The 15,523-nt window shown below is 39.8% G+C and overlaps 1 protein-coding gene across 1 annotated transcript in view; it reads left to right on the top strand.

Moving 5' to 3' along the window:
* LOC129374413 (uncharacterized) overlaps positions 1-15,380 on the top strand; it is a 38,728-nt gene extending 23,348 nt beyond the window's left edge. The window contains exons 32-50 of the mRNA XM_055052818.1: positions 457-550; positions 744-877; positions 1,012-1,170; positions 1,694-2,971; positions 3,075-3,191; positions 3,268-3,390; positions 4,051-4,245; positions 5,085-5,240; positions 5,319-5,468; positions 8,942-9,082; positions 9,721-9,909; positions 9,994-10,177; positions 10,740-10,852; positions 10,944-11,102; positions 11,181-11,308; positions 11,671-11,899; positions 12,201-12,511; positions 12,604-13,980; positions 14,987-15,380. Of these exons, the coding sequence (XP_054908793.1) occupies positions 457-550; positions 744-877; positions 1,012-1,170; positions 1,694-2,971; positions 3,075-3,191; positions 3,268-3,390; positions 4,051-4,245; positions 5,085-5,240; positions 5,319-5,468; positions 8,942-9,082; positions 9,721-9,909; positions 9,994-10,177; positions 10,740-10,852; positions 10,944-11,102; positions 11,181-11,308; positions 11,671-11,899; positions 12,201-12,511; positions 12,604-13,980; positions 14,987-15,173 (5,424 nt within the window). The 3' untranslated portion in view covers positions 15,174-15,380. The remainder of the gene's footprint in view (positions 1-456; positions 551-743; positions 878-1,011; positions 1,171-1,693; positions 2,972-3,074; positions 3,192-3,267; positions 3,391-4,050; positions 4,246-5,084; positions 5,241-5,318; positions 5,469-8,941; positions 9,083-9,720; positions 9,910-9,993; positions 10,178-10,739; positions 10,853-10,943; positions 11,103-11,180; positions 11,309-11,670; positions 11,900-12,200; positions 12,512-12,603; positions 13,981-14,986) is intronic.
* The last annotated feature ends 143 nt before the right edge of the window (positions 15,381-15,523 follow it).

Raw genomic sequence — 15,523 nt, 5'->3', positions numbered from 1 at the left:
CAAGAACCACTTCTTCCAGGACAGACATTTCTGACATGAATGAGAATAAGCATCATCGGTGTAATTATTTTTCAGATAATTATGCCAATTATAGGGGAAATGACTCCTCACTAATATCTCTCTGTTCATTAAAAGCAATCAGAAACAGAAGAAGTTAAATGTTTAATATCATTACAAAAACAAATATTTTTTTTTATTTCCATAGTTTTTTTTATGTTGTTGAATTAATTCACAGAAAGCTCATTATCTTTCTGCTGACAGATTCTTTTTTTGACTGCATTATTTTTACACCCTTTTCTTAAGTCCTTGTTTCATCTGTTGTGTCTCAAGGCTCCATTTTCAGACGCCTTTTCTCTTCATCTAATTGAAGATTGATTTGATATTCATTTAGAAAATAAACCAAACAATAAATAGTTTTTGTACCTGTCTGACTCCTGTGCTTCTCTCTGTCTGCAGTTTGCTGTTGGCATCGACAGATTAGAGGATCTCCAGATTAAAAATGAAGACAATCTGCATGATGTTCAGATCTCCTATGACTTCATGAGGAAAGGTATCGGCGCTCATGGTAGTTTTACTTCTATAAGCAGAAAAGGTGACTCAATTAGGTATTTCTGACATCTAATCTGATGTTTTTGTAGCTTCAAGTGTTGATGAATCTCTATTAAAGCAACTTTAGGTGTTTTAACAGATTAATCTGGATTATTTTTGACAGAAATGATGATGGTTTCTATGTTGACCTGCAGATATTCTGGGAAAGTCGCTGCAGGTTTTAACAAGCAGCAGCAACCTGCTGCAAAGACTCAGACAGCTCCAGAGGACTGAGGCCCTCCAGAGGAGAGGAAGGGTACTGCAGGGTGATGAAGAAGATGTTGAGGAGGTCAGAGTTCAAAAGTGCTGTTTGCAGGATGACTTTTGATCACCATGTTATTTATTATCCAACTAGAAACAGAATGAATCAGCTGTTTTCTGAGTTTTCTGTTTGAGATCACTGATGTTTATGCTTCTTCCCAGAGTTCCCAGTGTTCCCTGTACAGCAGAGGTCCGGTGCTGAGGCTGGAGCAGCTGGTGGAGGACCTGCAGGACCGAAGGCGGAAGGTTGACCAGGCTTTCAGACTGCAGCTGCAGCAGGCAGAAGTGGTTCTCAACATGAGGGAAGAGTCCAAAACAAAAGCAAGTCTTGGTGTTAGATCATCACTTTTATTTTTATTGACCATTATAAACCAGTTCACTTCCTTTCGGTGTTCTGTCAGCTTATTTCTGCAGAATTCATGTTTTAACTTGTGAAAAACTGGAAGAAAAAGAAGAAATGTTCAATAAATTCACACCAGCCCTGTTTAGTCTGTTTTAATCAAACTCTGGTCCACCTAGAAACCTCTGTCTCTGTCTGGTTGAAGTGAATTCTGGTGTGGAGTGAATGCTTATATGAACACCGCTCCAAAAGCAGGAACCAGACTATAGCACAGTCTGGTTCCAGTGCTATAGGAATCCAAAATTGAACTGAATCTACCAGACTGAGGTGTGAAAAAAAAACCTTAATCATTGATTTCACTGATGCAGATCTGCTTTCACTGATAAATGAGCCAACAATCCACTGTTTGTCTCATCTTTCCCAGTGAATCAGCAGCTCTTCCTTTTGCTTCCCACAACCTTTCTGATCAGTTTTCATTATTATTTTATTATTATTTTTCCACAGAACCAGAGTCTACTGAACCAGAACCTACAGTTCGGATCAACATCAGACCAAACCAAAGAGCTGGGGTTGAAATCAGGATCCGGGTCAGATTTCCAGATTAAATCTTCCTCAGAACAAAACCCTGTAGAGCAGATGGAAGAACCAGAAGATGTAGAGCTGGAATCCAGAGTACAAGAGTCTGAACAAGAACCAGATGTTAAACCAGATTCCAGGTTCAACCTGAACTCCAAGCCTCAATTAAATCATCTCAGAGAGCTGAAATCTGGATCCAGATTAGATGAAATCAAAGACGAGCGTGGATCCAGATCAGAGTTCAGATCAGGAGGATCCACTGAAACCAGATCAGAGACAACCAGAACACTGCAGTCTGAATCCAGTTCAACTGAGAGCTCAAAGCTAACGACAGAATCTGGGTCACAATCTGATTCCAGATCAGACCTAAACCCCAGATCAGAAGAACCAGGATCTGGATCAAAACAGGACAATGAAATAATGCTTCAATCTGGATCAGAAAAGACCAACAAACAGCAGCTGGAGTCCAAAACAAAAGAGACCAGAAACCCACTGTTCAGTTTTACAACCGTTCTCAAAACCAAGTTTAGATTAGATGAACTCTACATATCTGAACCTGATGTGAAGCCCAGGTCCAGATCAGGAGAAATCACTGAAAATAGATCAGAAAAGACCAGAAATCTGCTGTTTGAATCCGATTTGGATGAGAGTTCAGACCAACAACCTGACCTGAAAACCGAACCAGAGTCACAAAACTCCAGAGACACTCAAACTGGGTTCCTGTCAGAACCAAATAACCAACTTATATCTGGTCCCAGACCAGTTCTCAAAACCAGGTCTAGATCAGAAGAACAGCAGCACACATCTGGGTGTGATGGAAAACCCAGATCCACTGGATCCAGTCCACAGGGGATCAGAATCTTTGGGCTCAAATGTAATTCAGAAAACATCCCTGAAACCGGATCAGATTCTGCGCCTCTGAAGTTTCCATCAATACAGCAACGTGGATCTGGGTCAGAGAAACCTGAATCCAGTTCAGCTGAGATCACCGACCTCCAAACTGGATCCAAGTTGGACCTGAAGAATCAGACCAGATCACAGCAGGAGGAGGATCTAAATCATCTATCTGGATCTGAGAAGTCCGGGAAACAGAGCCAGCAATCCAAAATGGTGGAAACTAAATCCAAATCCAGGTCAGACAAGTCGCTGAGACACGGATCAGATGCTAAACCCGGATCAGAATCAGAAGTTACCAAAACACTAGAGGTGAGTCCCTGGTTCAGATAGATCCATCAGAAACAGATTCGGTTCAGTTATTCCAGCCCTGAAGCTGGAAATACATTGAAAAATAAATTTCTGCACCTTCCAGATCTCTGGATCTGGGTCGGACCCGTCCTCAGTGAAGAACCGACTCGGTGAGGAACAACAGTTTGAGGCACAGCAGCAACAGGAGTTCAGGAGTTGGTACCAGGAGAGACTGGTGAAGGTATGGAGTTCTGTCTGTTAGAGGGTGGATCAGAGAACGTTCTCTCTGATTCTGACATCAGAACCTCCCGTTTCAGACCCGGCAGGACCTGAACTGTGTCTCAGAGCTGCTGGACTCCTGCACCAGCATGGATCTGGGTTCAGAGCTGCAAACCAACAGGCTGCTGGAGCAGTTCAGACAGGCAGAACCACATTTCAGGGTGAGAACTGCTTCATGAATGGGTCTTATTATTAACATATTTTTGTAAAATAAAAAAAAATAAAAATTTTAATTCAAAAAAAAAATTAATTAAGAGATTTTTTTTTTAAATGTAACAAAATAAAATAGTAAGCAGCAGTAAGAGATGTTGCTTGTTTCTTTTTACAATAAATTTTTTTAATAATTTTTTTTTTAGAAAATAAAAATTTGATTAAAAATGTTTAATATTTTATATTTGTTTCGCAAGATGCAGAACGTCAGCTGTAGGTAGGCACCAGCACCCCTCCTAAACCCACTGGGGAGAAGAGTGTAAGAAAATGGATGCATGGATTAAATCTACTTTTTTATAAAATGAAGAATAAAAAAGACAGAAGGAGACAGGAGTAGAGAGAACACAAGACATCAGCATCCAAACCTGCGGAAAGAGAAAAAAACAAAACCAAGAAACTAAAACAACCAGCAACATGCATATATAATAACAATTATAACATTGGAAAATATGCAGTACAAGTATTTAATAGTAACTGCAGGCCAGATGAGAGTTTATCTGACACCAGAATCTAAACATCTGTGAGTTGCTTCTTCAAACTGGAACCAGATGAACCTAGAGATCTTTGGGACATTTAGAAGAAAAAAGACGTTTGGTCTCTTTTCTCCACAGCAACTGGATGTTCAGGTGGAAAATACGGTGAGGAGCTGGGAGAACCTGAGAGGAGTCCAGGCTCGTCAGGGAGGAGCAGTGATGGAGGAGGATCTGTCTGAGCTGCTGAAGCTACAGCAAGCAGTGAAGGACAAAATACAGCAAGGCGAGTCGATCCTGAACCAGAGCAGCAGCTTCCATCTCACAGCCAAACAGGTGAGAAGAGAAGTGGTGTCGGCATCCTGCGGGATCTTAAAAAGTCCTTTTTAACAAAGATTGAATGAAAAAATAATAACGTGGAGTCAGAAATGTTTATGTAAAAGGGCAGTATTATATAAAATTGATTTTTCCATCTTTACAGCATGTTATTTCTTCATTAAAAACATACCAAAGTGTTGCCTTAATTCTTTCATGCGTGTTTCAAAAATCCTGTGATTACCATGTCAACCATCCAGCTGTGAAAAACACTTGCATGGACCAGGTATGTGCTAATTTTTGTTGGCTAGTCTGAAGGAGCTGAGGTGCTGGTCCTCCTCTGCACTGCAGTTTCCAAGCTCCCGGCTTCAGATTAGCCAACAAGAATTAGCCAAAACCTGGTGGAACTGCACATCTCCTGTGCTCATTGTAGGAGCTGCTCATCAGTGAAACGTTGATAAAAACATTAGGTTAATAGAGGAGCCATGTTGCAATGACTTCCTGAAGGTGGAGTGAAGGAAATTTTAAAGAAACAAGCCCCAACTTAAAGGTGTCAATTTACAAATCAAAATTTATTTTTCTATATAAAACAATTGTACTTTTTATAACAACTGAAGGTAAGATAATGCTTTGAAATGGGACTATTTGCCTGAAAAATACATAATACTAAAGGTCGTTTTCAGTTGTAGCAACAATAGAAGCTGTAATTATAATTTGTTCATTTCCCTGATGGACACAAAACCACAATGAAAGCTGTTCGAGCTTACAGCCTTGATGAACTCCAAAACTAAAAACTCAGCTCTGTTTAACAAACTCCAGAGAGCTGTGCCTAATTTTAATGTTAATTTTTCTGTGTCCAGCTGGAGCTGCTGCTTCAGTCAGAACCTCCCTCTCCTTTAACTGGTTGGAAAGAAGAAGAACTGAGTCAACTACAGGAGACCCAGCAGCAGATCCAGAACCTCCTCAGAACCACCTTGACTATGAAGACAGACATCTGCACTGCAGTTTCACAAAGCGTATGAATGAATAGTTTGAAGTTTCCATCGTGTGATTCAGTAAAAACAGCAACCAGTGATGCTCTCTTGGTGTTTCAGAACTGGGCTGGTTTCCAGGTGGACCAGCTGGAGATCCGTTTGGGGTCTCTGGCCTCTCTCTGTGAGTCCTGGCTGAACAAAGCAGCTCAATGTGAGGAGGAGCTCCGAAGGGAGCAGCTGACTCACCTCCTGCATGAAGACATCACCCAGGTGAGGTTTCAACTCAGAGCAACAGTACATCCAAACAAAATCTTAACACAGAAATCAAACATTTTAATCTGAAATCGGTCAGAATGTTTCTAACCATCCATCTATTTTCAAAATCTACTAAGAAGAAATTTATTATTTGGTCATTTTTGGAGCTTCAACTCTTGAGATTCAAATTGTGAATTTATGAGAGCTGTTAACAAGTTGTCAATCTGCAAAGAGACCAGCAGAGGGCGCTGCTGTCAGCATTCATGCTCCTTTATCAAAATCTGACTTCTGCTGATTCCCTACATAAACTTTGCTGTGTTAATATTTATTATCAAATTATAATTACTCAAAACCACATTTGAGTTCAGGAATTTATTACTTCCTGAAGAACTGTTCTCACTGTACCATCATTTATTTTCTCAATGGGTTTTTTCTGGTCAGTTTTCAACAGTTGTTTCTATAAAGTGGTGAAAATTTAAACTATCATTAATATTAATTCAGCTGCTTTAGGTTCACTTGAAATTAAGGTGACAGACTTTAGGGGTTTTTTTTTAGATTTAAAACATCTCTGTCAAACTGTGTAATTTTTGGGTTTTCTTGTGAATTTATCAGTCTTTCAACAAAACATTACATTTTGCATCAAGGTGAATATTCTTTGCTAAGTTTCCTGATATGTGTTGATTTAACGCCATGCTTAGTTGCGTTTGGGAGCCTTGTTCTGTCTCAATCATAAATCAGAGTTTAGTACATTTCTGTGAAGCAAATCTGGTACATAAAACTGTTGAAAGATTATAGGAAATATCTGTGTGATATGAAGGAAAATTTACAGTGTTGGGTGCACATTGAAAACCCTTAAAATAAATGAAGATTTAATTGATCATATTCTGTTTTTTTGTATTATAACTGTCCTTATATTTTAGAGACCTCATGCTTTTGCAAGACAAGCAAGCCCACAGCATCACAGATACTCCACCAAATTTAAACCCACCTGAAATATTATTACCTTAAATCTCAGTCTTACTCTCATCTATCTAAACAAGTTACAATTAAAAACCCATGTTTTCCCAATATCGATCAGTGTTTGTTATGGTGACCCAGTGCCAGTCTTCTGAACAGTCCTCCTCACTGAACAAAGTGAAACAATAAACTTGAGTCACCATCCAGTTTAGTGGCTCAGTGAACTGGTGCCTCAGTGTCGCATCCTATTTATACCCCATGGAAACCGTTAGGTGGCAAACCAGTTAACGGTTCCTAGACATAGAAATTAAGCTGCAAAAATTAGAATTGTAAACCAAGTTGTTTTTTAGTTTTATTATTCAACTGCAAATAAAATCTGTGTTGAGGTTTTTACACATGTTTACCAGCAGATGGATCCCACTCAGTTTGATGGTCTACTGGTGATACTGGGTCAGTGCAGTAACAGGAGAGACTCCTTAAATACAGTCAGCCAGATGACAGGCATTTCCCATCATACACTTGGTGCAACATGTTGGCCATCACAAACACACATATTAAATCTGTTTGGAAATTAAATTGGTCGCTAATCCTGACCAGTATGAACATGTTGGGATGACTACCTATCAGTTTTCAAATAATTGCATACATAAAATCTAAAAAGTGTGCCATGAAATAAACTTATACTGTGTATTATCCCAGTTTTAATTTGACCTCACAGTGAACCATGTAAACCCAAAATCAAATCTTCAGAAATTTGATAATCGCCTAGCTACATTCTGTAGAAACAGGAAAATGTTTCTTTCCTGAGTCTCACGCTGGGTTTCCCCAGACTCCCTTCTGTTGCTGCGACCCATCCAGTCGCTGGTTTTAATCGGTTCCGCTGACGGTCGGCTCCGTCTCTCTCAGCTGTTGTCAGCTGACAGATCAGACACTGGACACCTCTGCTCCTCCCAGCCGAGACAGAAATTTTCCTCTGCTCCAAAAATAATCCCATCAAAGACCAAAGTGGCTGGAGCTGCAGAAACAAAACCACAGAACCCCCTGATTCTACTGAATGAAGAGGAGAACTCAGTATAACCTGCAATCACCAACAGTTTCTCCAATAGGTATATTGCTCATTTCTGAGTTGTCAAGCGGAGCAACCAAAACAAGATGATTGACAACTGTTTATTTTGAGATAAACTTGGTCTACAACACAAAAACTTAACAGGTAGCAGAATTTTTTTTTCACTTAGTATCAAAGTCTTAAAAAAACATTAAAAGGTTTCCGAACAGTTCACACAAATCATGTTCATTACATTTTTTTGCACAAAATCATTCTTTTGTGCAAAAAGGCCAAAAAACAGATGAAATATCATCTGTCACTTTAAATCCAAATAAGTTGCTGCTGGACACGCTCCCCAACTCAGCATTCACACTCATATAAAAATGGTTGCAAACACATGCGCAATTATACAACCGTACATTTTGAAAAGTAAAACACTTGTCTTTTCCAGCAGCCATTATACATCAAACTGACCAAACTTGCTGGATCTCAGCTTTGGTTACTAGGTAGGTAACAGATGGGAAGTTTTGAAAAAAAGACTTTAAAGAAGTATTAAATGTATTTTATTGTCAATTTGCATTATTTCAATAAATACCTTAAAATACTGTGATAAAGTATCACCCATCCCTAAAGGATGCAGTGGGTTTCCCAACTGAACAATGAACTTCTAAACTGGCATTCATCAACCCTGTTTGACATTTACTTTCTAAGTGAAACCGACTGCACTTCTTTGAGCTTCAGCACTAACAACAGTGTTTATCATCTATTTATAGAGCAGATAGTGCCTTAGAGGAACTGTTGTTTGGTGTAACTTTACTCCTGTGAGCTCAAAGCAGCTGTCGCCTTTATGGATAAATCACCTCCTGTAACTGAAACTTTGACCTAAGTAACACAGAAGATGACCTTCATCTTTTATAAAACAAATACAACACATCATTATGAATCTGAATATTAAAGGTGACCTATTATACTTCCTTGAACAGGTTAGTTCCAGTAATGGAACTAACTTGTTAAATTTTAGTCTGTTCAGTTTGAACACCTTTGAATAGTAGAAGTGGAGCCTCCTGCACAACCAACAAAACTGCATTAAGTAGTTTCTGAATGGTAAGTCGACAGCAAAGCACATGTCTTTTCCAGCAGTCATTGTGCAGCGCATGCAGCAGTAAAACCGGATGACCAAATGTGCAGGAGTTCAGCTGCGGTTTCTAGGTGAGGGGCAGAGCTTGCTGATTTGTGATGTCACATTCCTGACGTTTTTGAAATGACTCAATTTCCAGATACTAAAAAACTAACTGGGTGTTAGTTAGTTGGTTGTTTTTAGAAGCAGTTGAGCTTCAAATGGAAGTACAAAAATGTGCTAAATTAAAGACTTTAGTTGTAATATCTTAATCCAAGTTGTTAAGTTACTGTTGAGAATCGTCACATCTTTTACAGTAGGATTTAAGCATAACCTTCTATTCTGACATCCTGTTGTTTTAACTTTTAGCTTCGTGTGTCCTTCAAGGAGCTGAAAAAACGTTTCAGCAACACTAAGTTCAACTACTTGAAGAGAAACGACCGAACTAGGAACTTGAAGGCAGTCTGGAACCAACTGCAGCAGATGGAGGTTTACCTGGAGAAGCTGCAGGTACATCAGTTTTACCTAATGATTAACCCTGATATGACCTGCCTGGTCTAATCATTGCTTCAAAACAAAACTCAATCAATTACTGATTTTCAAGATTTATTACCAGAAAAGCCAAACAACTGAAACAGAGGAACTGTAGACCTGTGACCCCTCCACCAATTAGAACCTTATTTCTGTAAAATTCAACTTATTGAACAATACTTGACAGTTGATAACCATAACAGCACAGATATCGAATTTTGTTCAACTAAAAGCTCACAAAACAGCCATTTTAATGCTTTAAAATGCCTAAAATCATTAGGAAAATGTATTTAGTGGAAGCTAAGTATGCTAAATGTTTCCAAAGCCAGCAAAAACACCAAAACACTACAGTATACAAAAATGAGCTTAGCTACTAAAATTAGCCGCACTTGTGTAAAATGAAATTAGGAAGTTTTCTTATTCTTAGTAAACAAGTATCAAAGAGTATATCTATAGTCTGCTTTAAAATCAAGCATTTCTGGGGTCCTCTCTGATGGTTTGGCCTGGAAATTTGAGCCTGAATTTAAAGTGAAACTTTCAGAAACTGTCTGTACTGGTTTTCATTCCTTCAGTGTTTCGTCTTTGTGGTCGATGTATATGGTCATCTGGTCCTGCAGGGGCTCAGGAAGCGCGTTCATGGTGTGACAGCCCAGCTGGGATCAGAGGTCAAAAACACGGGCATACCCCGGCACTTGGAGGATGCTGTCAACGAGCTGCAGAGGCAGATGGGACAGTTGGAGAGAAACATCTGTGAGCACCAGAAAACTCTGGACATGACATGCAAGCTGCAGCAGGCCATGGAGGAGGTATCACTGCTGGCGATCAATCAGGATCATTGATGAGCTGATCAATCAGTGGGTGTACAGCTGCATGTCGCTCTGCATCCACAGTACCATTTCTGGTGCGAGGAGGCGAGCGCCACCATCTCTCGCGTTGGGAAGTTTTCCTTGGAGTGCCGCAGCACCGAAGCCGTCTCCGTTCTGTACCGGCAGTTTGAGAAGTTTGTTTGGCCGACGGTTCCTCAGCAGGAGGAGAGGATCAGTCAAATCACGGAGCTGGCTGTCAGGCTGCATGGTGGGTGGAAAACACTACTTAGGCAGAGGCTTTTACTCTGAAAATCTATTTGGACTTTTTACTCAGAAATGATAACTATTTTGCAATAATTTTTATTTAGAAAGTAGAGTGGTATAATTCTTCTTTTATTCTGAAAGGACATCTGTGTTTACCTGAACTTTGTCGCATTATCTTACAGGCACTTTTATTCTGGCAGCTATGTAATTGGGGCTGCCAGAATAAAAGTGCCTCACTGCTCTCCCTACACATTGTCCATAGCAATGCATAGGGAGAGTGAGTGACTTGCAAACCATAATAATAATAATATTAGCCTGCATTATCTTTTTGCCTAAGGTTAGGGCGCCATTAGCCTTTTACCTTAAATAAGGTATTAGCTATTTCTCTTATTTATTAGCCATGTCTCTTACTTATTGAAGGAGTAAATGAAATACAAATGCCCCACATGCTGTTTTTGAAATCCTAGTGAAATTGATTTCAGACTCCCTGTTCAAAATAGTTGTGTTAAAAAATGTCTAATTTAAAAAAATACAAGGACTTAAAATAAGTATTTTTGGTGTTTCAGGGGTGGAGGAAGGACAGCGTTACATAGAGAAGATGGTCAGTAAACACTCAGAGATGGTGGAGTCCATCAGAGAGCTGAGTGAGGGTCTGATGGAGCTGGAGGCCAAACTGAAGGTGAACAAACTCCATTCAAAGATCCCACTTAGATCTAATGGTCAATAATGTTTCTTCTTCTTCTGTTCTTTATGATGGACATTGAATTCAGTTCGAGAATCTGAAACAGCAACAGCAGAAGGCTGAAGAGAAGATAGAGGAGGCAGAAGAGAGGGAACAAGGGAGACAGACAGAAGAGCAGGAGAAGATAAAAGAAAAGAACAGGATTAAGCAGAAGGATAATCGCCACACACAGGAGGCTGCTGATATGGTGAAGATAAATAACTCAAATATAAGGCAATTAATGTGTGATTTATGATGTTATTGATGAAAAAGATTTAATTTCCAGCATGAACTTAAAGAGACAGGCCACACCCCCGAACTGATCACAGAGAACGATAGAAATGAGGCTGCTGCAGCCAATAGGAAGCCTCCGTCAGAGAAGAGTCAGGGTGTAAATGGACCGACAGCAAACAGGTTAGTAGGAACACATAATGCTGTAGATCATATCATTTTCTGTTTTTCTTCTTTTTGGCTTGAATCCAAATTATTATGAAACATTTTATCATTTTGGGAATGTTCTCAAACTCAAGTGTATCAGTTTCCTCTGATTTAACTGATCATTATAATATAATTTCTATTAGCTTTATTGCTTCGGTGTTGGTAGGCTGGTTGAAAAAAAAGACATTTTGGAATAAAAACTAAAAATGTTTCAAATTACTAATGTTCAGCTTATCAATAAAAATTGGAAATTTAAAGAAATCATTCACATATCAGTTTGAAACTGTTAAAACCAGTATTATTAAACTGTTGTATAACATTATTGTCTTTAACCTCAGAGAGTTACACAGTGAGAAGTTCACCTCCTCCTTCGCTTCTACCCTCACCATCTGTTCACCTGTGGATGCCAAGCAGCAGGTTCAAGCCAACCAATCACAGACTGCTACTTCTGAGTCTCAAGCCCCACCCTCTGAGGCTGTCATTGGTCCATCATTTCCTCATAACTGGGAAATGGAAGGAGAGGAACAACATATTGGTTCCAGCTTCTGTGGCTCAAATTCACTACAGGTCAGAATCAGCAGTAATATTCACCTCTATGCTGATGATATTCTGCTATATATCACCAAAAATCCCTGGTCACTCAGGTAATCTTGAAATATTTAATATAAAGCATCACATAATGGAGTTTTGTTCCGACAGAAAGGGAATTGTGGCTTGAAGGTAGACTTTAACAGTATTTGTAGTCATGTTACGTTACAGTGGTTCTACTGCGTTATCTCTGTATTACTTATCCAGAGCATTTAACCAATTTTTAAAACAGTCTAGACAAATATATTATAAAACATAAAACTGTTTTCTTCTCACTCAGGAAATTCCTCCACATGTTGAGCTCCATCAACCTGAGGTGACGACCGAGGATTATTTTTCCAACGATGAGTACGATTGTGCATCCCCTGATGACATTTCCCTGCCGCCGCTTGCTGAGACTCCAGAGTCCAACATGTTCCATTCAGATGTTGAGGAGGGTTTCTGCTTTAGTTCTCATAGCGTTCACATCAGCCAGGTCAGCCACCAATGCTATGCCCAGTCAGAACCAACTAGAACTGATTCTGTCCCACAACAAAAAGTGTCAAGTCAGATGGAAAACTGCCCAGCTCCTACAGTCAGACTACACAGCAGGTTTGTTTGATCCACATTCATTCTGGTCTTTGATCAAAGGTCTACTTCATTAATGCTTCCAGATGAAAGGTAATGTTTCTGTTGTACCACAGGTTCAGGTCAGAGTCCAGATCCTTTAACCCAAGTCCATCCTCAGTTTCTGCTACAACACTTTTTACCAGTACTCTATGCACCATCCTGAAAACCAAAGAGTCTACCTCTGACGTCTCTCTGGACAACCCAGTCCATGGATACAACAAAGACTGTTCTAAAATAAAAAACTCTCCAAAGCAGAGTTGTCCATCCACAACCCTTACACAGGATTTGAGTCAGAGTATTCATCCGCAGTCCTTCATTGGTTCAAACAAAAGTCTCAAAAATCACATTCCTAAAGGAGAGACAGAGGTTCTAAACATCCATCCTAGTTACACTAAAACAAACTGTATACTTCCTGAGAAGAGGGAATTATTTGAATCCCATCATTGTACAGGTCATACCCAACAGGACATGAAGTCTACTGAAAATTCAAGAACTATGCCTCAACAAGACAGCTTCGCTAAAATCAGCACTAGTTTACTTTCCCAGCAAAACATTGACATCAAGTCATCTTTTTCAGACAATCATTGTACCAACCCCATGGTCTGTAGTAACTCTGCACAGGAAAGCTCATTCAATCCCTCCTATGATTCAGTCCCCATGTTTGAAGAGTCTTACATGTCCAGTGTTACAGACACTATCCTCCACAAAGACATAACCCAACCACAAGACAATAACCTTCTAGAACCTTCTACAACAAACCTCCAAAGTTCAACATCTCAAGATCCAACCTTTTTACAGACCAGAAGTGAACCAAATCAGGATGTATCTTTAACACTTAAAGATAGCAGTGTTAGTACAGCCACCTCAGTCACCCAGAGCATCTTCAACCAGTCGTTGCCTTCTGGCAGGTCACAGACCAACAAAACTTCAAACCAAGGTCCAAGAGATCTACCTGAAGACCTCATCCAAAACCCTCCACAGCCTAAAACCATCAGCAACACCAGTATCTACTGCAGCAAGCAGGGTCTTCAGACAGTTTTCCCTCTCCAGGACACCCAGCAGTGTCTGCATGGTTCCAGCATGAGACCCAGTTCAGCCCAGCCAGCTCCTCCCCACCCAGAACCTCAAACCCACCCTTCACCTGATCAAGCTAACCTGCATGGCACATCTCCATATTCTACACCTCATGTACTAACACCATCCCAGGATCCTGATATTTGTCAACCCATGGCTATCCGGGAAGAGATTAGACTTACTCCCCAGATACAGGGGCCTCCTCTTCCTTCTGCTCGTCTTCCTCATCCCTCATCAGAGTCTATTCCTTTGGGAAAAGTCTCTGAACCTGGCCTCACCTTGTTCACCAGGCCCTGGTCTGAACCCATCGTCATGGAGGGCTGTCCAGTGATGTTAGAGGTGGAGGTGATGGGAAACCCAGAGCCCAGGCTCACTCGGTGGGTAGCTTACAACCAGCTCCATGGTAACACTTGAGCTTCATCAGATTATTAATAACACCACTCAAAAAACAAGTAGCAATTTCATCTGGGTAACAAATGACATCATTATCACCATTTTTATTACGTCCAGTGGTAGGCACCACTAACTAAAATATGGTACCAACCATAAAGCAGTAATCATAAACATTAGTACTGCTAATGTACTAATGAACATACTAATACTAAAGTGTTAAATATTGAACGAAAACTAATGCTAAAGTGCTAAATTCCATCATGTTGTTACAAAGTCAAACATAGTAAATTGCCCTTAGCATGATAAACTTTAACATTGTACACCTACCAGTAGCTTCAGGAAGTAATTATGTGGTTTCAGTTTTATAGTTGTTATTGCTAACTCTGTTACTGATTTTGCCTATTTGACCAGAGTAGGATTTCGGTTACAAAGCACACAGAACATCAGAGAATAACAATTGACAACCAAAACTAAATTATTTAAGGTTTGAAAAACAGCCAAGCAATTTAGCACTTTATTCAGAAATGCATTTAATTTATTCAGAAAAAATAGTTAAAGGCAAGTCAAGTGCACCAAACATTTTCAAAGTTAGCTAGACTGCTAGGCAAAAAATTAACTCCCCAATTAGCGTATTAGCAAAAATATGCCCACCATCGATTACAACCATGTCTGATTTATTGGCCAGCTCAATGGGATGTTCATTACTCATGTTATTGAGTAAAATCAAAATACCCTAACCCTACTTTTCTATTCACACCGGCCCTAATACACCATATATAAAATTTAGTGAGACTGCTGCAGCCATTGTTTGATTTTGCATCTTTTTAATGTTTATGATTTTATCTTTCACAGACTTAATATAAACACCAGTTTGCTTTTTCACAGAGTGAGCTTGTTTTGCACACAGTAACAAACCCTTCGCTCTCTCACATGTGATCGGGGCAGCAGCTGCTTGTTGTGCTGTCTGACCTCTTGTCATGGTCACTGCAGGTTTAAACTAGAAGAGGACCAGAACCAGAACCAGGATCAGGACTTACAGCTGTTGACTGGAAGCAGCAGTGGTGCTGATAATAAATGGCTGATGTTGGAGGCGTTGGACATCATCATGGAGAACTGGAACACCTGGTTTGGGACTCTCTGTGTCCTGCTGTGGCTGCTCTACCTGGTTTTACTCTGACTCAAGGGGTTTTACTCTGACCTTTTCATTTCTGCTGGATAGATCAGATATTTGAATCAGTTCAATCAAATTTTAGCTTAATTGACCTCTATAAACATGTCATTTTCATAATTTTAAACCGACTGTAAACCCAAGCTTTCATGTGTTGTAATTTGGTTTGAAATGTTTGTAGTACTTTAAAATATTAAACCGAGAATGACGACAAACTTTGGAGAAAAGAGACCAGCCTCTTGATTTTATAGACATTACATATGCTTGGAGTGGAATTAAAAAACTCAATTTCTTGTCACAGGAACTTTAGAGAGCAGCAGCTGCAGTTGAACTTCTGATTGCCAACATCTTTGGTGATT

The sequence above is a fragment of the Poeciliopsis prolifica genome, unplaced genomic scaffold (assembly GCF_027474105.1).
Source record: "Poeciliopsis prolifica strain line A6 unplaced genomic scaffold, Auburn_PproV2 SCAFFOLD036, whole genome shotgun sequence".
Taxonomy (NCBI): Eukaryota; Metazoa; Chordata; class Actinopteri; order Cyprinodontiformes; family Poeciliidae; genus Poeciliopsis; species Poeciliopsis prolifica.
Note: the sequence above shows the minus strand (reverse complement) of the source record. Positions and strands in the feature narration are given on the sequence as shown.